General features: G+C 36.9%; 1 protein-coding gene across 1 annotated transcript in view; it reads right to left on the bottom strand.

Annotated features, from left to right (window-relative positions):
• Nucleotides 1-26,987, bottom strand: part of SNRK (SNF related kinase) — a 41,520-nt gene that overhangs the window by 13,375 nt on the left and 1,158 nt on the right. Inside the window, exons 2-3 of the mRNA XM_082043874.1 lie at nt 17,151-17,249; nt 15,128-15,821 (exon numbers count right to left, since the gene is read on the bottom strand). Coding sequence (XP_081900000.1) covers nt 15,128-15,716 — 589 coding nt within the window. The 5' untranslated portion in view covers nt 15,717-15,821; nt 17,151-17,249. The remainder of the gene's footprint in view (nt 1-15,127; nt 15,822-17,150; nt 17,250-26,987) is intronic.

Below are 26,987 nucleotides of genomic sequence, written 5' to 3'. Positions count from 1 at the left end.
AAACATAATGTAATTAACAGGGCTCTCTTCTACATTCTGGGAGTCTTCTTGTTTCCTTCTAATTCCTGTTTGTGTAAAATAAAAAAAAACACGTAAGAACTTTCTTGTTCCTCAATGAAAGGACATACCAAAAGATGAAAAAGAAGCACTGCTAGGCATGAAGCCCTTTAGTTGGTTTCTACATACTGTAAAATCTAATATGCCATTAAAATCTTTAAGTGTTTGCTCAGAAGAAAATATTTCACAACTCTTACTGCACTCAATACAGGAAGCTTAAGTATTGAGAAATGTAACCTATTGCATAAAAACAAATTATGCCCTCCAATATATGCTTATAGGAAAATCCACACTCTTAAACTTCAGCTACGATTCCATGCTCTGGAAATTTGAGTGGTAACTTTGGGTCTTACACCCCACCATTTCACAGATCTGAAGCCAGTAAAACCAACCCAACAGGCAAAGGGCTGCTGAGGGCAGCACAGCTGGCAGCACTTGGAAAGAGCAGAGCACACCAGCTCTGTCCTGGAATAGCTTGCAAGAGGGAACCAGACACAGTTACCTACCCGCGTGCATCCTCCTTTCTGGGGCCTACTCAAAATACTTGACATGCATTTAAAGTTGAAGGATGGCTACAATTTTATTTAATAATATACATCACGCACATTCATCCCTAGAACAATTACTCATTTTGGTTGTTACAACCCATTCTTCATATGGTTTAGCTGACAGAGGAACAGAAACACTACATGGTAATTTTCTTTAGAGCTCTAATTTGTAGTAATGTATGCTATTAACTCAAACAATTATTTTATTTCTGTTATGCTTACTAGGGCCTCAATCCTGTAGGTACTGAGCATTTTGAGGCCAGTACACCATGCCATGTATATCTGCAAATTCAACATGACTGTTCCCATGTTTAAGATTCAGTAAGTGCTGTAATACTTTGATAGCCTGATACCACAAAGCTGAATGTTCTGGAATACAGGATTTTAAAAAGTAGTTTCCTCTTTAATTTTGTAAAGCTACTTAAACCTTTCTTCTGTTTAGTTTGAAAGCGGCCAAAAAGTTTTGGTGCATTCTCTACCTCCCACCACACAACAGATTACAAGAACATGTTTTTGTAAGCACATAAAAAGTGAATTTATGCATTTCTATCAATGAATTTCCTAGATTTTTAACTTTGGCCAAGATCTGCTTTGTGATACGATCTATCCTAATATCCTGTACGATACTCCCCCCACAACAGAATAGAATGCTTCATGTCTCCTTTCAGCATGACATATTTTAGAAGAGTCCACATAGTATTAATATTCGTAATTACAGACAAGTTTTCTACAAGAAAACTATATACATTGGTTAAATTTAAGCCAAGGGAAAAATATGTGGGATGGGAGCAATATAATATAATTAAACCATAAGTTAAAAATAAGCATATAAATAGTTTAAACAGAAAGAAAACCACAGTATTCTAAGAAATCAAGCTTAAAACAATAAGATAGTCCTGAGGAAAGGATAGCATTCACAGCAAGACAAGAATTATGAAATCATCATATACAGGAAACTCTACCAGACCCTGAAGTTCCAACTGCACTGAGTAGATAATGACCATCCTTAAGTATTTTCTAAAAGGGGGGGAGAGGGGGGGAAAGGACACTTAGTGAATCACCATAATGATGAATCACAATAATTAGGAGGGGTGCTGCCAGCAGGTTAGAGGAGGTGACTCTTTACCTCTGCTCAGCACTGGTGAGGCCACACCTGGAGTCCTGTGTCCAGTCTGGGCTTCTTAGTATGAGACATGGATCTATTGGAGAGAGTCCAACAAAGGGCCATGAAAATTATAAAGGCCTGGAGCATCTCTCCTATGAGGAAAGGCTGAGAGAGCTGGGATGGTTCAGCCTGCAGAAAACTCAAGGAGGAACTTATCAATGCATATAAATACCTGAAGTGAGGGTACAGAGGACAGAGTGGTAGGACCAAAGCCAATGGGCACCAACTGAAACACAGGAGGTTCCCTCTGAACCTCAGGAAACACTTTTTCACTGTGAGGGTGACCAAGCACTGGCACAGGTTACCCAAAGAGGTTGTGAAGTCTCCATCCTTGGAGATACTCAACAAGCCACACTCCTGGGCAACTGACTCTCAGTGTTCCTGCTTGACCAGGCAGATTACACTAGATGACCTTCAGAGGTACCTCACTGGAATATGCAGCACCAACAGGAAAAACATACTTCCTTTTGCCCATGAGAAGCAGCACATTCCAGGTGTTTATTTGAGAAACTGAAAGCACAGCACAGCAAGAACTGAAATAATGTTGATCCTGTGAGCATAAAGAACTTGTATGCTCCACTTAAACCAGCACAGGGTTGTCTCAATTCTGCTATAAAACACTATTTGTAAAAAACTCCTCACACCAAACACAGTGTAAAGGACGGTAGGTATGAGGGAAGTGGTAAAAAAAAGCTGACAGAAAAGATCAAACAAATTTTCAAAGTAACTTAATTTGAAATATATAAACCCTGCAAGAACAACAGAAAAATGGAACTGGTATATAGGAAGTGGATTACTTACTAATATGTCAAACTACCACAATTATTCAGACAACAGCTGTATGCAATCCTAAACAAAACAAGAACAGTAACAACACTATCTTGCCCTTCCCAGACTACCACAAAATTTCACATTAGCACCTTTTCCAAGGCACACACAATGCTGGATGAAATAAAAAACCCGGTATTTTTACTGGCAGATCTCAGTTTCCAGGACAACAGAAATCCCTGCCAGTTTTGCATTATAAAGTTTTTATTCTGGATGTTCTGAAGACACTTTCAGCTTGACATAGGTAACGCTACCAAAAAGGGGAAATCATCCCTTCGTAAAAAGGATCCATTAACTTTAGGGTTAAAAGTCTTACTTATTTGTAAATACCTCTTTTAAATTTAAATAGGTGAACTGCACTTCCAACATGCAAGTAAGTTTAAACATGTTGGTTCACCAGCCTTCAGTGTAACTCAGAATCCAAGGTTTAGAGTCTGAAGTCTTCAAAGCAGATATTCCAATATAGTTAAATGACTATATGGTGTGTATGTGTGTGTTTGTATAAGAAATGCTAATGTTTGTGCCTGATTTAATAGTTTTAAACCACTCTATACATGCAAAATTCAGTGCTGTGTTTGCACTTTTCATTTTACTGGAGATCCATAGCTGCATATTTTTCAGTCAAATTCAGAAAATATACTGCAAAAAATATTTAAATAAATGAAAATGCCACCTTCTCTTTAAAGATACAATTTTTGTTCAGATATTTAATGTAACAATCACACTACATTTTGGAGAATTCTTGGTTTCCCAAAGAGTGCCATCTGGCTGAGAGATTCAAGATCTTTAAGCATGGCTGTCTTTGAGAAATTAGTAAGGAGAATCAGAGATTTTCTTATAGTGCATATTTACTAAATTTTATTATTTCCCCAAACAATACACAAAGCCACACACAGGAATGTTCTTTACCATAACATTTTGTGCTGCCAGCACTGGTCTATTATTCTTCCCTGTTACTAAAGAGAAAACTGATCTGTCCTCTCGATCCCAAGGAATCCAAGGAAGATGGAGATGGTTTGCACTCAACTCATCAAGTGCTTTGATCAACCCTTGGCCAGTACATGCTGCTCGTTCTTGTGCTATACTCTGCTGTTGCTGATTTCTGCTCACGTACCAGGTGTAGCAAAATAAGTATAACTCCTCTTGCTGGGGAGACCACTTGCACCAGCAGGACAATGGCACCTTCATCTTTCACTTCTAAATCCCAATGTGTTCTTAACCTATTACAAAAGGGGGTTTCACCCAAATTGAGTGAATGCCTCAGTCAAAATCTAGTGATCTGATTTGGTCAAAAGGATCAACTGTGACAGGACAGTTGTGTGAGCACATTCGAAAGACGCAGGAGCAGCAAGGCACTAAGAGCCTGACACCTCATCAAAGCAAGGCTTCTACAAAGAATTAGCATCTCTGTATCAGACCAGTTAATAATTGGGGTAAAGGGGAAGAAAATTAATTTGAAGTTTTAAGGAACAGAAGTTTTTTCTTAGATCTCCACACACATGCAAAAACTACTTTTTTTAGTGAACGCAGACCTTCTAGTATGTTCTTAATCTGATATACTTTATGTCAACCCAGGAAAAATACTGATACAGTTTCTTGCTTTTACACATAATTAGAAGCTGTGGCTTTACATTTCAAAGCAAAGAAGACAACAGCTATTTACATTTTTACCCATTCACTGAATGCCACTGGTTCACTAAAGGGATGCACAAGCACAGGAGTAAAAACAAAACAAAAACAAAGCAAAGGAGAGCACAGAACTATATAGGCAGGATCTGAATGCAGAGGAAGACTACTTGAGATCTGTTAAATGTGCTGCACCATTTAAAAAAATAAAATCTCACCTTCAGTTCATTGCAAACATGGTTTGACATACACTATAAAGAGTAAAGGACTCTGAAGAGATCTTCCTTCTCCACCATCATACCGCTGGCATACCATTTTAAGATAATAGATTAGCTATGATATGTTAATGCCCCCCCCCCCCCCCCAATCAGGTTTTAGACAAAACTTTTAGATAAAACTTTTAGATATTGTAATAAATTTACTATTGGATAGTTTAAGCAGATAAAAGAGCAGGTTTTGTGAGCAAAACTCTGTGGAGTACGCCAATGAGTCAGCACGCATTCGCAGCTATGCTCCCTTATCACAGCTCAGAACTCAGGTGCCAGGGCCAATTAGAGAGACCCAGCTATAAAAGAGCAGATTTAAACAACAGTTTATTATTCACAGTTTCAAGTTTTTTACCACTCTTAGTAATTAGCAGTTGAAGGCTATGTGGAAACTGCTTACTTCTGCTCTCCTCCTCTCCAAGGGCCATCTAATTTTCTTTCTTTGCAAAATTGCTGTAAAAATAGAATTTAGACCTGACAGGCTACATGCATTTAGGATGCTTATAGCCTTTAAAACTTCAAATTATTATGGTGAAAGAAGGCACACTTGTATACTGCAGCAGCCAAAATCAAAGTTTTTCGAAAAAGCACAGTGAAGAATTGCATCTTAAGATGCAATTTAGCCGTTAAATTGGGTACTAGTAATTTGAAACTGCCATTGCTTTAACAAGAATAAAATAAGAGATGTGGACTTTTAAAAGCACTAGTAGCTAGCTGCAGTAGAGACTATTTTACTGTTTTAAAAGCCATTAAATAATGTTGATCAGGAAAGGACTGTTAAAGCAGGTTTCCCAGAACCATGACAACCAGGGCTGTGTATATGCAACTTCCTTACATAACATGAAGTCACTGCCATAGAAACCAAACTACGTCACTAGCTGTCTATGCTACACCCGTCTTAAAACACAGGGCAGTCAAACATCTGTTATGTTCCAGTTTGTACACTGTACAACGGATATCTATATTCATCTGCTTAACAACTGAGCTGGGCTTCACCAATTCAGTTTCTAAAGTTCCTGATTTACTCCTAAAATAAGCACTACAGATTTCAGAAAGTTACCATTTATGTGACACATGGGATCCTTATAGCTTAAGATTTCACAGAATCACAGAATGTCAGCAATTGGAAGGGACCTCAAACAACCACCTAGTCCAACCCCCTCATTGGGGCAGGAACACCTAGATGAGGTTACACAGAAATGTGTCCAGGCGGGTCTTGAATGTCTCCAGAGACGAGACTCCACAACCTCCCTGGGCAGCCTGTTCCAGTGCTCTGTCACCCTCACTGAGAAGAAGTTTCTTCTCATATTTAAGTGGAACCTCCTGTGTTTCAGTTCGTAGCTATTACCCCTTGTCCTATCATTGGTTGTCACCAAGAAGAGCCTGGCTCCATCCTCATGACACTCACCCTTTACAGATTTATAAACATGAATGAGGTCACCCTTTAGTCTCCTCCAAGCTAAAGAGCCCCAGCTCCCTCAGCCTTTCCTCAAAAGGGAGATGCTCCACTCCATCATCTTTGTTGCTCTGCGCTGGACTCTCTCCAGCAGTTCCCTGTCCTTCTTGAACTGAGGGGCCCAGAACTGGACACAATATTCCAGATGTGGTCTCACCAGGGCAGAGTAGAGGGGGAGGAGAACCTCTCTCGACCTACTAACCAATTTGCTCAAATTTCTACCATTCCTCAGAAGTCAGGCACACTTTATATAGGTTATGTGAATTTGTGATTTTAAGCAGCTAAAAACATCCATACTCATTTTGGAATAGACAAATTCACATTTGACTACATAATGTAAATTGAGTTTGTTTATGAAAGCTGTTTATTTCAGACCTTGATGGGGAAAATATATTTTTTTCTCCTAACTTAAATGTAGAACTGCTTAGCAGTTTATACAGTGTATATTACTCAGTTGGTAAGACAGATCTTTCTACAGAAAGTCTGTTTCTTCAGGAGTGATTTATAATATTGAATAAATTTAGTCAGGTTTTATACATTTCTCATTGCAATATTTACTGTAACAGCTGAACATTATAGTTATCTTCTAGAAGCCACTTAATAAGCAAAAAAGAAAACTAATCAACTTTTATGGAGATGATAGAAATGTTTATGTGTTCATTTTGCCACTGCAAAGATACCAACGGACTGCAGATAAATGAAGGATGGAAATGGACTCAAATTTCCAACATCACAAGCAATCACTCTAACTGCTATCTTTAGACATTAAAGAGAATGTCATCATCACTGCTGATACAACCTCTTCAGTACAGATTTGTGAAAGAAAGCCCAATCCATACAAATCTGTCAAAGACAAGCCTTGAAAGAGACCTAACAGATCAGCACTTCAATATCAAGTTCTATGCAGAGCAAAACAGGAAAATCTAATGTAAATATCATCAGCACGTCTGCACTCCGGGCATGCTGAGGGTTAGGTAGCAAGTGGGCAAAATCTGCAGACTGCTGTTTGGAATGCAGACACAAAACACCATCATGAACTACTTTATTTGGATTAGAATTTAGGGGTGGAACTTCAATTGGGCTCAAGAGTAGATCCAGGCTGATAACTCACAAGGATAACAGTGGGAAGCATACCTGTTACAAGTTCAAATTTAAGATCCCGTTCACAGCATAGGCTATGGAAAACAGAATGAACACTCACATTTATTGCATAGTTTCACAGAAGTCTCTGAAGAACCGAAACACAGCTGAAGAGTAAAAATTCATGACAAGTCAAATGCTGCAGAAAATGAGACTTCTATTACAAATAGTGATGAGAAATTACATACCGCAGTATAAAAGGATAAAAGCTGGTATCATACTACTGAATTGTTTGAATGGTGGCTTTTATATTGCTGATAGACTGGTGCTTCAAAAGGACAGTAAGAAAAGTATTTCCAGTCCTGTATAAGCTAAAAAGCTTTAAAAGTTGCATGCCTTGCATAAAAAGTCCGTACCAAGAAAGTATAGAATAATCGTTAGAGTTCAGCATTTCTCTGTATCCCAGGTATTTTTACACTACCATGTGCACAGATTGCTGGCAAATCTAGAACATGCTGAAACTGGACTGGTTGTAAAATCTGAAGAGTATGGGTAAGGAACAAAGCTTACTTTTTCATAAATTTGATTTTTAGCTGATTGAACTATTTTTCCATTCTTTAACTTTTAATGAAAAAGGCTTTCAATACAATTGTGTACTGACATCTCCAGTTTTCAGATGCCACTGTCTATTGATTAGTCTCTTTTTTTTTTTCTGTCTTTTCCCTTGCAGAAGGCTGGGAAAGAGATCATCCACAACCAATGCTAACATTTCCAAAGTTAACAGACAGAACCGGGTTTTCTCCTCGCTTTAAAGCACTACAAATCCAATTAAAATTATTATTAGAACACATAGCAGACAAGAGAATCAGGAGAAATATTCTCCTTCTCTCATCCCTCCAAAAAGGAGCACAAACAGCAAATGGCATTTAGTAAATTATTTTAAAAATTAGCTTATCTGTCTGATGAAACAGTCTGGTCTATATATGTTATTTTATTTGATTAAGACATGGTCTTCAGTAACTAGTCTTATCTTTGGAAGCAATTCTTATTTTCATTCAATCTGGCAACTAATTCTTCCCTGAAGACAATAGCATGGCTTTTGCTGATTTTGTAAAACTATTGAAATATAGACAGTTATTCTTCATTTTTTAGTAACTACTGCATCACAATTTTTAGTAAGGATATTTTGACAAAAAAAACACCACCATTGAAATGTCTTGCTGAACACATTCTAAAGCAGCCTGTTTTACTCTGATGTGTCAATTCTGCATTTAGAAATGCATTCTTTCTCCTTTGATTTCTGTTGCTTAGCCACATTTCGGAAGTTACTGAATCTACATTAAAAACACGAAGTAAAACTAATACTTTCTGGGGGAATGCCAGTATGACTACTCCAGAAAAACAATTAGCCAGGATAAAAAAATTATTAATTAGCTAAACAAAGAAGGAACTTTTCTTCTGTATAAAACAAGTTCCCAAAATCATGGGACATATCAAAGCCTATACAGCACATACAGCTTATGTATGTTTCACTGCAGTGGTTTTGGTCTCTTTGTATATAAATACTAAAGAGAAATTGCTCCTGCTATCTAAGAAATCCTTCATATTTTCTGATTGACTATCCTTTCCTAAAGGTTTTAGCTGTACAATGCATGATTCGTACTTTATTTATAAAAAATAACATCTTACAGTTGAATGCAAAACTTTAGCATCTGGTTTATAACTAAGTAGCACATCATTGATTTAGGACCCACCAGATTTGCGTTGCCAAATTAATCAGCTATGGGCTGAACATAAGTAATCTGAATATTTGTTTGCAGGATACATGAAATGAAGCTTCCTGGCTGTGGAGATGTATTTATCATAATGAAACCTTGCTCCACAAGAGAAGTTTGAAATATTATGAAAACAGTTCACCCATGAACACAGCGAGATGACTAAAAAACATCCCTATAAAGTTACAGTTCAGCTGATATGGTAGTAACTGAAGACTATCTTGACAGTTTTCCTCTGTAGTTTCACTTGGATAAATTATTCCTTGCTTTACTCAGCAGTTTATTGGTGAATGCATTAAAACTTGCATAAAGTAATCCAGAATGGAATATAAATTATAATCCATAAATATTAGTTGGCACAGATTTACTGAGAAGACAGCAGAATCACAGACTCCCACCCTCCATTACAGCTGCATAACACCATTCTGAATACAAGGCTCCAATATCTCTAGCAAACACGCTCTATTTGAGGCATTAAAAGTATTTCCTTGTCAATAAAATAATTATATTGAGGGGAAAAAAGCAGAATTAAAGGATAGGGTACTGCATAAAAATTGGATTCCTCTTTCATTAAAATTAAATATTACTACCTGCATACAAATTGCCACAGAACATAAAAATACATTCTTTGTTAACATGACATGAATATCCTCAAGACTGAAACTTTCTAAAGTATTATACAACCGATTCCTTACATTTGTCACTTCTATGAAGTGTAACAAGCCCATTTCTGGTCATTTTTCCAATTTGACTCTTTTTTTTCAGCAGTGTGAGATATGCAGGAAGAAGGCAGAAAAGCATGGCCACTAACACAAGTACACAGGAGAGAGCAGCACAGAAATACACAAGGTACTCACACCAATTCCTTGGTTTGTTTCAAAAAGCATTTGAAGCTGAAAAGTAGAGCACACAATTCCTCTAAAAATGCACTGGCAATGATAGTTGATGAATTTCAGTCAAACGAGTTTCTTGTTCATGGAAAGGTAAGTGAGGTAGGCTGAGCTGATCTACCCTAAGATTGGTAATGCAAAAGAGGGGCAGGTCCTACCACCTTCTCCAGTCCAAGCTGCCTGCTCCCTTCATCTCCTTTGCACCAGCTCTTCCACTCAAAGCTAAAGGAACATAGAGCTCTGCTAACCTGGCAGAAGTTAAGGCCACAGAAAAGTCAACAGTTTTCTGTCAAGTCAGCTGATAAAAATCAGTTCATCAAATTGTCAGCCATGCAACAATGTGCAGCACATGAGAAGGGGGCAGCTCTGCACAGATGGAAGCAAAACAGAAGGGGAAGACCCCTCATGCTGGAAACAGCTGAGTATTACACTCCTTCAGCTTTCTGTACCCTTACACCTTCAAGCTCATTCTATAATATATCACACTATAAATCTTCTAAAGTGTTGCAACACAACATTAAAAACGGAGATTTTAAACACAGAACAATCTGTGAAAAGTTCTTGTAGGTATTTCTGCTTTTCATTTCTGTCAAGTTTGGCTGTAATCTGATTTTGAGCACACTGAAACTCTAAAACGCTGTCAGCTATGCTAAATGATTCAATACCATATATGATTTGCAAGCATTTTTTCTTTTACTCAAGTCTGCCAAATCTTATATTCAGTATTTTTACAGTGTAAAAGGTTGTTGTACATACCCGCTTGGCCATCATGCTTACATTACTCAGTTTGTGAATCAAGTGCTATACACATACAAAGCCAGCAAAACTAGCTCCACACAGGCCAGAGAGGGTCATTTGGGCTACTTAGCTATTCTCAAGTACCTGGTAAACATGGCCGAAGCTTTGAAATACCAAACACGCTCCAGCTACACTATGTACATATAAGAAGCCCTTGCAAATGCTTGATGCAAAAAGAAAAAAGAACTTAAGATCATTCCAACAGAGACAAGTGGGTCTAAAAGCAGTATCCTCATACTGAGCTACAGTAACCATAATGTTCTTTTTAGTCATGTCTTTCAAGAGGAACATCTTGCCACCATTCTCTTGGTGTTCCTGTGATGACAGACTGCAATGTTAAATAACTGTGATTATACCTACTATGTTATTTGTGCATTACAGTAGCATTATAGAGGCCTGTGCTCAACAGACAATCCCAATCTTACAATCTGAATTGGTCCATTTCTCATCCCCAGAAAGATGAATTTACTCTGCAAATGTTTCCATGCATCTACAAAATCCCATACAGTAAACCCAACTACAATAAAAACTATTGGAAGTGTCAATGTCTTCCAGAATTGCTGTAGCCTACAAAGTACTTAATACTTTGTACAGATGCCAAGCAGTTAAAAGAGAACTTGCTCTCCTCCAAAAGAATCAACTGATCTGAAAAACTGTAATTAAACTTTATCACCTAGGAAAGAGGATATTTCTGTTTATTTAATGATCCAGTCTCTGTTGATGCTTGTAGAGTAAGAAAGAAAAAGTATTACCAGAAACATGCTTTTTCCTTTCTCACCTGTAGTTATCATCCACTTTCGAATACTGCTAGAGGTTGCTGGATTACATCACTGCCCTACACAGAAGGCAGTGATCTGATCTAAAATAATATATCCATTTGATTTACGAAATGAATTTTAGTGCAACAACAGTCCTCTCACTTTTCTGATTAGAACAAATGTTAATTAAGTGTGAAAAAATATGGAAAACTACAAGCAACAGAACTTCTCATTATCTAACTCACTCAGCTTTTTGAAAAGCCCTGGGAACATAGGATCATTGCCTAATAGTCCTCTTGCATCATTTTAACTACAGCCTTGAACACAAAAGGAAATGAGATCTAAATTAAGTAGTCTCTTTTCAAGTGTGAAAACTTTTAAGTAGCATCACGGAACAGAGATTAGTCCCTAAACTAGCTGAAACAGTTACCTTTTCATCAAGTAAGCTCTTCCGTGTTAGTTATTAAGCATATGACTTAATAAAAGACTTGCCCTAAATATTTCAGCTCTTTGTAGCAAAAAAAATGTGAACTCTTTTCTTTACATACTCATTCTAATATTATTCATAAGACATCAGATAAGTCATGTTTGCGGCAAAGATCTTTGGGAAAAAAAACCACAACCACATCATGTATCTTGATCCATTTTTCTTACAGGTTTTTCTGCAAATATAACAGCAGTTGTGGGTAAATGAAAAGAGGTGTGGCATTTTTAAAATACTATAATGAGTGCAAATTCATTTAACATGCACAGAGTGTAAGGAGAGCAATCCTTTTTAATTTGGCACTTTGGTAAATTGAGTTCGTTTTCAAGTGGTCAGATGCTCACAAAGGTGCATGACCATGTGGTTGCACTGGAGAAAGCATGACCTTTCTTATAAGCAACCAGCTTTTAGATTAGTTCAGCTATAATGTAATTTCATCCTAAGTGACAAAACATCTTTGCCATTCCCAGTCATTATTCTTGCAATATTAATAGCCCTATTCAGCGAATAGCTAAATGAGTTCACAGAACTTCACTATTTCAGCCTCTATATATGCTTTGCATACTACTAGCATCACAACCTTTGCATTAAAAATACACAAATAAGTCATATTTAGAAACCTTACATAGCATATCTTACCTTTCTGCTCACAGTTAGAAAGGAAAAACCAGACTCTCAAGGTCATTATCTTATTGGCAACTCACAGTAAATTTTGATAATTTATATTTTTATTCTGTAACTATTGTACTGACAGTACTTTAGGGATTTTGTAGTGTTTTACAAAGTGATGAAAACTGTGTCACTAGAAAGTTAGAATACAAGCACTACAATCTGCCAACTAGGATAGGAAAAGTTCTAGTATCCAGTAACTGAGACAGTGTACCGGGGAATAAGTAAGCAAAAACCAACTACTGATCTGTACTTAAATATTCTCAGAAATAGAGTGTAACTATGACAGCATCCTCAAACATCAGCTAGAAGAAATTAATTTTTTCTAGTTTTTCTAAGGTTTTTCACATTTTTCTACTGTTCACATCAATCCACTATATAATAGCTAGACCAACCCTCTATCAATTGATTCAACCATTTTCTCCTAGTATTATCACTCAGAAGTTTACCTACTTAATTGCTTACAAAGGCCTCTAAGAAACATTATGTGTGATGCCACCATTCTTTCTTTATCATGAAGAGGTCCAAAGTGTGCTTTGTTAACTGCATAATTCAATTTGGACCATCTGGTCAAAGCTTTTAGGCTCAAGGCAGATTTAAACTCCTCAGTTTAGCTCTCAAAGATACGTACAGAAAGGCATCTCTTATATGAAGACATCAAAGATGTATCTCTTTCAGACAAACCTTAATGTTTCTGTATTTCAGGTAATGCTCTCACATACAGAACTGGAAAGAGAAATTACACTACCATCTCTTTCCAGAAGTAACCCTCTCAATGCATCTATGATATCTGGATTGCTCTAGTCTGTACTCCAACAAATCTTAAGTCTCCTTCTACTGCTAAGTGAAGTGATGTGCAGCTACCATGAAGAACCACTGCTGTTGCTAGTTACTGCATCTTACTAATAACTTGTCAAAGCTCTGTAAAACTGCAGTTGGACAAAAGATAATCTGTCATAATGGAATATGAAATGCAGCATCAAAAAGTTATGAAAATACACATATTATAATGATCCTAGTGCCCTTCCCATCAATCCCCGCACACCTCCTTTCTTCCGAGCCATCTTCAACTGGGCAGTGATATCAAAACTTCATTTTTTTTTCTCATCCTCCAAAATTTGACTGCTACTCCATTTTCCAAGAAATAATTCACGTAGGCACTGTACAGAATATTTAACAAATGCACTTTCCCATCTAGTTTCAAAGGCCACTGCAATCAGTTACACTCACGCTTCAGGAAATTCTAAAAAAAGTCATAGAAGAACTCAGAAGTTCGGATCTCTAGTTTGCCACTGATAAAACCAGAACCAACTAATCTAAAACATTTGACTCTTAACAGAAGTCATTTTGTCAAGCATCACTGTAGCATGAACAAGGATGTGCAAAACCACAAATATCATAGGTATCTAAAATTCCTAATTGCAACACAATTTAGAAAGTGCTTTTGAATCCAGAAAACCCATAGTAAAATACCTATCCAAAGTCTGAAGCCATGAAGTGACATTCAAATGCCTAAGCAAAGACCGTAAGATCTAATAGCTCAAAAATATTTATACTAACAATAATGTAAGAGTTTTAGTTCCACAGTGTGCAGTAATACCTTGTCAGCACACAAAATTAGCTGACTGCTTATCTCAGGTAAATTCACAAAAAATTGGACAAGTCACTCATAATTTAAACCATCACTACAGTCACTACTATAACTGTAGCAAAACACACACACCATGTAGAGAGTCCTAATGGGTGTTATCAAGACAATGTAAGTATCAGACTTGTGGGCACACAAGAGGCATGTTGACTACAATAAGCTGGTTTTTAAGCATCATTTGGAATTATATGTACCTAAATTTGTTGAAGCAAATTCTACCTCAGCTAACAGATAGGAGCAAACTGTATGACTACAGGACATTATCCAGTGACTCTATCAACATTTACAGCTATTTAAAAAAATACTCAAGTTACTTCTAATATCATATGCAGCAGACCTAAAAGAGATAGTAACAGAATTACCTGTAGTAGTCTGTCGACTTTCCAGCTACAAACATAAAGACTAACTTACATATCACTATTTTTCCTAACATTTTAAACAATTGGGAGCAACCAGGAACTCACTCCATACTTTCGGTTCTCAGTCAAGAATAGGGCGGAGGAAGAGGGAGTTAAAGCCTTCCTTCATTTCCCATCCCCTCCTTAGATAGCCAAGTTAGTACTTACTAAAAATGGATTCCTTTAACCTTGCAGCAGAATATGTAAGCAGCCTGGGCTCACAATGTCATTCTTATATGGCTAAACTGAGCAAAGAGAATCACTGGGTGGTTGGGTTTGGGCTTAGTTTTGTTTTGGTTTAGGTGTTTTGGGGAGGGGCTGGGCAGGGTAGGACAGTAAGGTGATGTTAAATTAAAAACAGGCACTTTGCTGAAAAGGATATGGGTCCTCTAACAAAGCAAGTAGAACCATACACGTCAAATTCACACTGTTATTAATAGAAAAGTTAATTACAACGTATACAACTGCATCGTTTCATACAAAAATAACTTCTATGGATTTTTGAGTGTTTGAGTATTTCCTTCAAACATAGCTCCTCCAGCATTAACTCATCCATAACTCATCCAGGTTATAATATTATTTCTTGCCAATTAGCCAACTTCCACATATGGCATTATCTTAAAACAGAAAACATCATGGTACTTAAGTTTAGATTATTAATTTAATTCAAAGGGAACATACCCACTGCTGGTGCATCATATTCATCCCCAAGTAAAATTTCAGGAGCAGAATATGCAAGAGATCCACAGCTTGTGGTGAGCTTCTTTCCAGGCTGAAATTTGTTGCTGAAGCCAAAATCAGTCAATTTCACAAGTCCTTGTTTTTCAAAAAAGACGACATTCTCCGGCTTTAAGTCTCTGTGAACTACATGCAGTTTATGGCAGTAGGATATAGCATGAACTATTTGAGCAAAATATTTTTTTGCCAGATCCTCATTGAGACCTTCTTCATGTTTCATGATGTAATCAAACATATCTCCTCCATCACCTAGCTCTAAGATAAGATAAAGCTTAGTCTGAGTGTCAATCACTTCATACAGCCGTACTATATTGGGATGTTGCACCAGTTTCATGCATCTAACTTCTTGGAAAAGGTGTCCAGTGGCTAAAGTGTCCAGTTTGGTCTTGTCAATTACTTTCACTGCTACTTTTTCACCTGTAAAGACATGCCGAGCAAGTTTGACCACAGCAAAATGGCCTCTGCCCAAAGTTTTATCCAAGTCATACAATCCTGCAATTTTTCCATCATATCCTCGTTTGAAGCCTGCCATTCTGTTTCAGAAGACAAAATAATACTTAAGGTCTTTGGAAACTTGATCTTTTCATATAAGAGTATCTGATGCAAATAAATAGTCCATTATCACTGTGAAGCATACCTAAAGAAAAGATACAAGATTATATATTTGTATAAAAATAGGCAAAATTATTATCCTGTAATTCTCCTGATTGGCACATTGTTACAGATTATTTACTAAATTCTTCATGGGTTTCTACAGAGGGTTTTATAAGCCATGCTGTGTTAACCAGCAGATTCCTGAAATCATATTAGTATGTTTGAAGAAAGTGGATTTCAACAGTGCAATAATGAAAACTGCTCTGAAATTCAGTGACCTTCATGTTCTTGCAAGCAACACTTGAAATCAGTGTTATACAGCCTGTTAAATTTGGCAAAGCTGAAATCTGTAACTTTTTTGGCTACATTAGAAATCAGCTGGACAGCACAGTATATCAACAAGGGGAACATGCTCCATTTATCCTATTTTGGCATATTCCTTCATGTTTCAGCATGAAACAGCTCTAATACAGAGTTGCGATAGAATGACTTCAGAGTTTTACCTTCTTCCTTTTAACAGCTTCCTGTGTAGCAAAGCTCAGACTAACGTATAAGACTTAATTTTGTTACTATACTTGAAGTTCGAGCATTTTCAATCAATATTGTCATTACAACAAATGAACAAAGCTTTAAAGGCTGAAATTAAACATTTGGGTTGGATGTACTCTTAGTGCTAAATAAAATGTCTTGTTAAATATTTTGACTGGAGTCATAAAAACTGGTGATAAAAAGTTTGCATGTAGGCTGCATATGTTCAGCAGTCCTGGGAATGAGTCAGGAGAAGGCGAAGAAGAGTGGGAAGGAATAGGAGAGAACTCGAGAGTTCAGCTTATTTGTGCTGAACTCCTGCTTACCAGTTATTCTGGCATTTAAGCAAACAAGATACAATCTATGAAACGTTCATATTCAAACCTAGTTTTGAAGGCCTTACATCTCATTGCCATTTTTTCCACACACACAAAAACTCCCAAAAACGTTTCCTGCATCTTTATCTTGGATTCAGGTTTAAATGAAAACATGTAGCTATCAAAAAACTAACCATTTCTCCCACTTTGAGTGCAAAGTAGCTAGAAATATGAAAACTACATGGCTTATTGCCAGCTCAATAAAACACAGAAAGCACAGCTCTTCAGAATATATTTTCTCTGTTTCAAAGCCAAACTTCAAAAAGAAAATATTTGAAAAGGGAGCTGGTAAACAAACAGTCCCTTGTATTACTTATTCTCAAGTTGAAATGTAAGCATTCGATTAAAAACATTCCCTGCTAAACAAGTTATTTCACAGGCAGGGAAACTAATGAACCTGGTTTCATATGGATTCAATTACAAGCTTGAGGGTCCTATGAGGATTCTCTGATGTTTAACAAGCTCACCTTACTGCTTCTCTCAGCTGGAGCCATGGTATAACCTCTTCTCTATCCAGCTGTCTACTTCCACAAAGTCCACGGGAATTCACCTGGAGACCTCCACCCCTGTAAAATTCAAATGAAATCCATCAACTTCTGAAACCTCACAACTTTGGCAAGGAACAGGGTAAGTGCAACAGTTATATGAACATTGGGGGGTTAGTTTGTTTTTTTCTTTAAAGATAATAATCAAGTTTTAAAAATGAGAACTTCACTGGGTTTTGTGTTACTGTACCATTTCATTCTACTACTAAGCATTATGCTTCAGGTGCTTTTCCAAAAAACATTCCACTAGAAAATGTCAAAGTATCAAAACTGGGGTGGGCATATCTGCTTCCCAACACATCCCATACTGCTCATCTTACAAATCTTCCCCTACCTCTCCCAGTTAACCACGTAATATCATCCCAACCTTATTCCGGAAAGTACAGAACTAGATTAAAGCATGCTACATTAAACCAAATGCCTATATCACACATTCTCTTACACAGTAAGCAAGCATTAGAGGCTACATGAGGAAGAACATAGTACACTGGCAAACATAATAAATAATGAAGCCCTCCTTATCTCTGAGAGATTAAAAAACTGCTTTACAACTGAGAGCCACGGCTTTGTGTTTAATAATGCTCCATGGATTCTACCCCATCCCACCCTCTGAAAGTGGGAGGTGCTTTATTAAAGCATGTGAATTTTTAGTATCAATAACATCCTGCAACAAGGAGTTTAATAGCTTAACTACGTGCTGCGAGAAGAACCACTTCCTCTTGTTTGTTTTTAGTCTCCTGATAATTTGTGCATCTTCTTATTCACTGTCTGTTCCAAAACAAGAACTATCATGCTATTTACCTTGCCTCAAGCAACTCACAGTTTTAGCTTCCTTCCTTCCTTCCCAGCTTCAGTTTAATCTTAAGTTCCAGTCTGTCACTCTTTTTACAGAGGTTATTCCACAGACTTTAGGATTTCTCCCCTCTTTCTCTGCCTTGTTCTATGCTACTTTCTTAGGCCAACTGTTTTTTGTTACTACTACTACTGAGCACTGTCAATGTTTTCATATCATGCTTTATTATAGTTGTATAATGTTCCATCACACTGACCTAACACCCAAAATGCAGGCTAATAAAAAACAGTCATAAACCACCTAACCTTAATCTATACAAAGCAGCAGGAAAGATATTACTCAGCTGTACCCCATATGGTTGTGTGACTCCAGCCTCACCTTGAAAAGGACTGCAATCATTTAAAAAACAAACAAAAAAACACACACAAAACAAAACAAAAAAAAACAACAAAAAAAACCCCACCCCATACAAACACACTTTATAGAACTGCTATCTCCACAGCAACCTAATCAGACTCTTTTTTTTAAATCTATAAGCAGTGAAAACAAAAAAAAAAACATACACACAAGCACACAAAAACAACTTTTAACTGCCACAAGTCATCACCCCTCCTTACAAATCTTTTTTATCCATAATGTACTCTATAGTCAATACCTTACACTACTAAATTTTAGAACCTCTACATTAAAAAAAAAAGTACAAGTTGTGTCAAAAAAATAGTAATTCCCTATGCAACTGAAGTTACCAACAACATGAACTCCAGTAATCAAGTTTTTACAGACCATTTCTTTCTTGAATTTTAAGTCAAACCTCAAGATTTACGTCTCTATTCACACAAGTTCATCACATCCTACAAATCTGGCCCAGATCATGAAACACCTTTTACTCTCTGAGGAAGAAATGTGACTTTAAGAGAGATTTGCTGTTAAGTCTTGGATCAAAGACGATAACCTACAGACAACACAGAGCTTTCTTACTGCATGGCAAAACCAAAGTTCTGGTATTATTAATAGAAGAGGTAAGGAAGGTGGAGGTAAAAAAGCCTCAATCAGTTTTGACTTAGCTTTTCTTTCTAAAATTCAAGAAGGTTCCAGCCCTGGCAGAGCAAAAGGGAGAGAGCAGGCACAGCCAGATGTAATAAAATATAACTTGTCTGAATTTAAGTAACTACAACACTCAATGCTAAGGAAATATTTATACATAATTATTTTGTTCACTTGGCACATTCTCAACCATCTTCATACAAACTCAGCAAGTGATTTATCTCTAAATGACAGAATACACAAACATCAACCTGTCAAAAAAATTCTAGCAAAAATCAGTGAAGCCATGGAGAAATACATCAGACAGTAATCAATAGGAGAAAAGCTTACAGAAATGGAAAATAATTTATGTTTACTATTGTTGTAGCCCCATTAGCCAAAATAAAACTAATGCAGATTCATTAACAGTTTAACATAAAGTCTTCACAATAACGGACCAACCAACTTTTAACTCTGTTGTTTTAAAATAAACCTTCAGGGATGAAGCTCCCACAGCTAAACACAAGGACCTCAGATGCATACACAGTTTGAAGCAAACATACCAAAATTAAGAACTGTTCAGTAGTAGGAAATGGATGCAAAACTGTCATAGAGCATATAGATACAAACCTTGATTACAATTCAAATATGCTACTTAAGGGATTGCAGTTGCTACACCAGTATTTTTCAGAGAAGTAATTTCTTTTTCTCCGCTTCTCACTCGAGTAGGAAAGCAGAATTTTGGAAACACTTAAGGACCAATTAAGACTGCAGTTATACAAGGTATCAGTTTTTGAGCTGAAGCCCCTTTGTGACCCTTTCTTTGCAGTTCTCTCCTTAGTTACAACAGTAAAACTTCAGGGGCTAACTATAAATACAATCACCCAAAACTTCCAGATATCACATATCTACTACCATCAGTCTCTGAAACAAGGTTAGTTTTAATGACAGATCATTTCAATGATCCAGTTTATAATGTGATCTCTTGAACATTCATACAAAATGAAGGAGCTGCAAATTGCAGCATGTGACAACCAAAATTTCAACCAGCTGTACTTGGCTAGTAAGCCGAACTGCAGCCTAATGAAAAAAAAAAAAAAAATTTAAGAGCCAGCTGTATCACAGAAAATATTTACCTGCCTTACTTTAAATTCACATTATGTCAAGTCCTTTATAATTTCATTTTTCAGCATTAGAGTTTGAATTTTCTAGTTGGCAAGCTTACTAACCATTAGCAGCATTTAATCCATGTGGCTAATTATGATTTGAAAAACACTGTTTTCCCTAACTATACCAGAATTCAGCTATGCCCCCAATACTGGTTTTATGCAATGTAGGCATTTACCACTAAACAGACTCAGACCAGATCCTTCCTTCCATAGAAGCTCATATATCCTATCCCACAAAATACTGCAAACAGCCTCTCTAGTGGAGATCTGTGGAAGCTGTTTTCTAATATCACATGCATCCTATTAAGAGGCTTAACAACAGTACTGTGATTCAACCATCTCTAAAAGATGGATGAATAGCTCTCTAATTGATCTGTTTAGAAAAACAGCATGTTCCAGGGGCACTAGTTTTTCTTTAAGCAATTCATTCTGTCCAAAAAGTTTCATTAGATTATACATTACATGTAAGACCAGCCTAGTTCATCTTACCTTAATGTGTGTATTAGCTTCTTTCTTTAGAAAATGAAAATTCAAGGTCCCATTTCAAGAAAATGTTATAATACTATGAATGCAAAAATTTCCCTGCATTATCAGGCTACCAGACGTGAAAGCTGAAGTAATCTTCACTGGGGCTCATCCGTCCACAAACAGCTAACCATTCCTGTCTCCCTTCATGATAAATGGAGGTTCAGTCAACACAGATAATAGTTTGATAAAAAATTGCACCCTAAAGCAGATAGCTAAATAGTTCAAATGAATCATTTCTCAAAAGCACAAGTTTTCATTTTTTCATTTTCTGCAACAGAAATTTAAGATGACTAGTTCAGTGGATGTACACATTATACACATCCACAAGACAGACTAAATAAGTTTCACCCTGTTTCTCCTTTTGCTCATTTGTCTCAGATGAATATCAGCATCTATATAATTATATAGTAAACAAATAATTGGTATACTGAGAGTAAGACTTGCATTGCTTATCTTCCTAGAAACAGTAAACCAGAATATGACAAAAACTGATCACAGAGATCCAGAAACAATTTGTTTTACTCTGAAATAAATTTGTACAAATTATTAGAATTTGAGAGCAAACTGAAGGAAATACCAAACTAGTATACAAACCACAGAAGTATAATTTTACACTTTTTTTTCCAATATTTCCTACCAATTTTTATCTGCTATCCTACTGTAAGATACCTTCACAGGGCAATCCAAGGACCTTTAAAAAGTCTATCTTTGTTACTATATGAGCCACTACTTACACATGATGATGTTACAACTTCAGTGTGTCAATCTGCTTTCCCCAAGAGGGTTTTCCATCACCTTTCCTTTTATATGAGGGAGAGCCAACATGCTAGAAACAGGTACAAGTGTTGCAAGAGTGAAGTATGAAGAACATATACACTTAATGCACACCGCACGCTCTCAAAACTAGTCATGACTCAATTCCTCCAGAGTATGAAACTTTTAAAGCCTCACAACTACCCAATATTCCTTGAATATTCAAGACTCAATATGAAAGTATTCTCTTTTTGTTTCCACACACAGGTGTCACAGCCTAGCAAAGCCCCTCCTTGTCCACCTTTCTATGACCCAAGCCTTCACAACTATCAAAGGTACGCAAAGAAATAAGAGCGATTTATACCTGCCCTACAGCCTAACACTTTGCAGATGCAGCACTGGGAGGAAGACACAACAGACAGGGCAGAGGTGTTACAACTCAGCCCTTATATACACAACGCTATATAATGCTTTCTTTTTCACCTTGCATGACTGTACCACAGCATACATGCATGTCTTCCCTTTCACTGATGACAAACCCCACAGACTCCCCTGCTCCTAACAAGTTCCACGATGAAACACTACAGTAGATTTTTCAAGGTGTACATGCACTTTATTAGGCCTTATTGTCAACTCCCACACCATCAGCATCCACCTCATATTGCGTTACTAAAATGTCAAGATGTATCAGTAAATCTACCATTCAGCATGGCTACACCTAAAATTATGAAGACAGGAGTTATCAAGTAGTTCTTACTTCCAAACACAAAAAGAAGAATTAACCTGTTATTCCCTAGTTTTAAATAGTCTTCAGAATTTTGCTCTGAAAAGACACAAAAACTCCCAATTGCTGATGAAGTTTTACCATTAAATATTTGGGAAGTCTGTAGTGAAATGTTAGTGTTTCATTACTCTAGAATATATTGCAGGCATCAGAACCCTAGCACCAACTCCACTTAGAATCCAGAAATAAAACCAAAATGCTAAAAAGAATTCTTCAACTCTGAGGTCCATTATTCAGTAAAGAGCCAGCAGCAGAAGCATTCATCAGGCCAATAAACTTAATAAAACATTGCTCCTGGAACTATAAACAAAAGGTTGGGGGAGATGCGGTAGCATTATAGATTGGAAAAGAAATAAAAGTTACTAACATTACTAACAGAAAATTACAAGAGCCTGCATGACCTCATATTTAAGAGCAAGAGTTCAAAGCAGCTCAAATGTATGAGAAAAATTAAACTTAAAAAATATGACACATGATTCGGGATATCATCAGTTAAAGAATACATTTCTTTCTTTGACAAGAAATTCCAAAACTTTTAGACCCATTGATTGCTGTCTACCATTCTATTTTCTTGAAGATTAGTACAGTCACATCAAACATGGAAAGTTTAGGCTTTCCTCTTTCACATGGGTTTGCAAAGCTATGGCAAGTGATTTGCAGAACACTAGTAAAAAGCAAACTAAAATTTGAGAATTGTGTTGTAGAAATCTCACGATACAGTTGACACCTTTGTGAGAATCATCTTCAATACAGACAAGCGAAAAAAACCACTGGATCTGAATTGGTCCTTCAAGGTCCCCCACTTAAAAAAAATCAAGAATGCATATTTCCTTTTTCTTTCACAACAAGCAGGTGAATAAGAAAAAAATACACAGACAACACTGTAGTAGGTGTACATTGCAAAGCAATACCAAGATAGTAGTAGTAATAGCAAGATTATGATTACAGACTAGACGCCAAAGCTACTAAGACAACAGATGTGCTAAGAGTGATCAAGCTATGATCTGTTGACAAACCCATGATTAGTAGTCACTGGCACTGGTTCCAACTGCCTCTAGTTGTGAAATGTGTTAAAAGCCCAAGATACTTTCATAATTATGCTAATAATCACTGTAGTTCACAAGGCACTTTCCATTTCTGAGAGGAGGTATTACACAAGACAAATGCAATCTGCACTATGGATTTGAGAATTCAGCGGGAGCTTTACACCATTTAAAGTCCTCACACCAGCCACAGCTCCAAAAGCAATTAATTTAATGTTGTCTGTTTTCCTTTTGTGCCTACTCTCAAAGTCCAGTACGCAGCTAAACAAAAAGTAATAAAGACACCACCACCCTGTTCACGTATCAGATACTTCAGCAATACATTGCTTAAGATCTAAAGCTGCTCTTAAAGTATTATTGCAGAGGAAGAGAATACTAGACCTTCCCAAATGGCCCTGTCCCCTAAGTTATCTTCTGCAAACTCGCATGCAGTATCATTTTTTTAAAAAGGACTTGCTCCAAATTTTGTGATACCTGCTAGTACTTACTTTTTGTATCTGTAAATTAGTTGTAATACTTTGTTCAGACCCTGTGATGTCATGATATATAAAAATCTAGTTTCAATTAAAATTACCATGTTCTGCACTTCCCACTGAAATAACAATTTCTCCTCAGCTACAGGAAATTCACATAGGTATCTTGGTTACAGACATTCATAAACCTAAACAATCAAGGTGTGGTATCAAAGAAGTCTGACGATCAGAAACCAACAAGCTTTTCAGTCAACCATCTCACAAGCAACAGAGATAACTCATGGTATTTGTACTCCCTAGCTCAAAGTCATACTTTCCAAGCTTGATAAGCAGTATCCAACCATCTTTTCAAAGGCTTTAATATGCTAAACCTCATCACATTTTCCTTTTTTCTTCTTTTATTTCTGCTCCCCCCTCCCAAATAAAGGGAAACGTGAAACTGATGAAGGAAGTACTTTGCACATCAGACAGAAGTCATACTATTGTGACTCATGATGGTATCACTATCTTTTAGACAGGACACTACATCTTTATTTCCAGAAAACTTACTGCAGGAACTTTGCAGAAAACAGACAACTCAGATTTCTATTCCACCAATCTGGACTCCTCTAGAGGAATCACCTCATGGAATCACCATGCTTCAATATGAACTAAAATTATAAAAGTCTCAGCTATTGTCTTATCTCTCAAGTAAAGCTGGCTCAAGTCCATTCAGTAACTAGGTAGGAGACTGCTGCAGAAAACACAGGATGATATATGAAGAGTGAAAAACAGTCTGTCAAATTCAGTGTAACAATCATGCCAAAACACTGTTGTAGAAGATCACCGTACACTTGAGAGATTCAGCTTTTCAGAAAGAGAACATGCTCTGTTTTATATTTCACAAGTGTAGAAAACTACACAGCACTTTTTCCTCATTAAGTTCTTAACACTGGTGACCTAATCAACTTATGTGTACTAGAACTCTGCCAGGGTAAGTTATCCTGGAATTGTAAGTGAACATACAGTTTTTCAAATCCTCTTAAGCTCTTACATAATACTGTTATGTGTATTAAAACAGCAGCTACTTTACATTATTACAGAAGCTGTAGCATTCCAGTTAAGTGCTTGAAAGTAGTGTGACAAGATGCACAGAACCTCCTCGGTTACTAAAGTTAAGAGCTAATGGAATTTAATACTAGTAACTTCATCATAAACTGCAGTTCAGCCCTGTAAACAAATGGCAGTGTCCCAGGTCTTAACGATGGTTCAGTCGTCTCTTATTTTAAGACATAATTAGAAAACATTAACTAGGAATGCACAGAAGTTTAACAGCTACAGCATTTCAGTGGAATTTTGAAAGCAGACAAAAATCCAAGGAAAGTGCATTATTTCATGAGACACATTCAGAGGGAAAAAAGCCAGCTGTGCCAAGATACTGTGCCCTTGAAAGCAAGGCAGGCAGCAAAGCAAGACAAAGGTGCTAGTTTTGCATTACAGTTGCTAGTGGGATAAAAAGGACAATAATACATTGAAGGTGTACACTGCTAAATAATAACTCAAATATAATACTGAAGGCAGGGAGTTAGAGCCTTGGAAGAGATCAGGTTGTTCAAAACAGTGCATGAGGAATATGGCTACTGCAAGTAGAAGAGTATCTGCAGTAGCATCTTAACATGCATACTATTAACATGCTATTTGTTTAAAATAATCAGAAAGTAGACTATGTATCTATAGTGCAACCACCCACGCCACATGGGAATATTAGTTCTCATAGCAAGCTGATTCAAGGAACAGCAGTAGCTTGCACAGAAATTTCACTATCCAAAACTCAATCTGTACTTTCTTGCTTCTCACTTGCAAAAGCCCCCAAAAAACAACAGTTTATCACAGTCCACTTAAGATGTCATCTTCCTGTTTCCCTGTTTTCATTGGAAGCCTCAGCTGTGGATCATAAAGGTTCTCTTAAAAGAGGCTGATGAATGTGCTGTCTTAGATGATACCTTGCCTATGAGGCACTACTCCAGCATTCAGGTTAGCTTCTTTCCCCAGCCACTTGAAAAATCATGCCATCATTCTACCACTTTTCTAGCCATTCAGCAAAAATAAAGACTGGGCTTTGACTTTCACAGCTTTTGTTGTTAAGGCCTCAAATCTGGATGTTTTCATGCACTAGAAATAAAAGGAGCAGATATTAGCCTACTTAAATTAACATGTCAACATGTTCCACAAGGTAAAATCTGATTGCATTATGGAACAATAACTGTTAGTTCTTGTAAGTTTGTCTCAGATTCCTTCTTTCTAAGGATCAGCAGCAGTACAAAAATAACCACCAGCCAAATTCCCTCTTTCTGTGATACAGCTATCAAAAAAACCCCACTTCCTAATGGTGCATGCCTTGCAAGAACAGCTTAACTCTAACATAATAAACATTTGCTTGTAAACACACAGATTTCACTTTGCTGAGATTCCTTAAACTGGTCCTTCCCCAGAGCCTCAAGATCTAAATATATCCATAATAAACAACTCTAAAAAGCAGCCTATATGACTAAGTAGTGACTGCACTACAGAGGGCAGGCGTAAGCAGATTTGCATGCAATTCATTCATGCTAGATTGCTGTAAATCATACAATACACTTCAGCTGCTCCAGGAACTGCAATGGTACTATTGAGGAAACCACTTCTTTGCATATCTACTCTTAACAAGCTCCTGAAAGCAAAACTATCAATAAGAAATTATCTATGCACAAGCAAAAATCCAAAGCTTTTTATATTTCCATATCCCATGTAAATCTTTCTCCTTCACAGGTGTTCTAGCATCACTTACCAATAAAAATATCCAATTTGAAAATAGGTCACATTTGTCACCAATCATCCTGAGGCCAATATAGGCTTTTTCCCTAGTGGATGTTCTCCAATAGTTTATCCAGTCTACTTAAAAAAAACAAAACAAAACCCACACACCAAAAACAGCCACATATCTGTCCTTCAGCTATTACCAAGACTGTACACCTACAACAAACACCTTTAAGTCACCTTCCATATACTTAACTAGTGGACTACCATCTGGGTGTCAAAATCCACCTAGCAAAAAGCACGGAGACCCCTCTCCAGGACTTATCTACTTATCTGACCGATTTCTGTAGTAATCTAAAGACAGTAAATTTACAGTAATAAGAGTATTGATAGAAGCAATAAACGTATTGACAAAGAA

Source organism: Streptopelia decaocto (genome assembly GCF_964273445.1).
Source record: "Streptopelia decaocto genome assembly, chromosome: 2".
In the NCBI taxonomy this organism is placed as follows: Eukaryota; Metazoa; Chordata; class Aves; order Columbiformes; family Columbidae; genus Streptopelia; species Streptopelia decaocto.
This window is presented reverse-complemented; position numbering and strand designations above follow the sequence as displayed.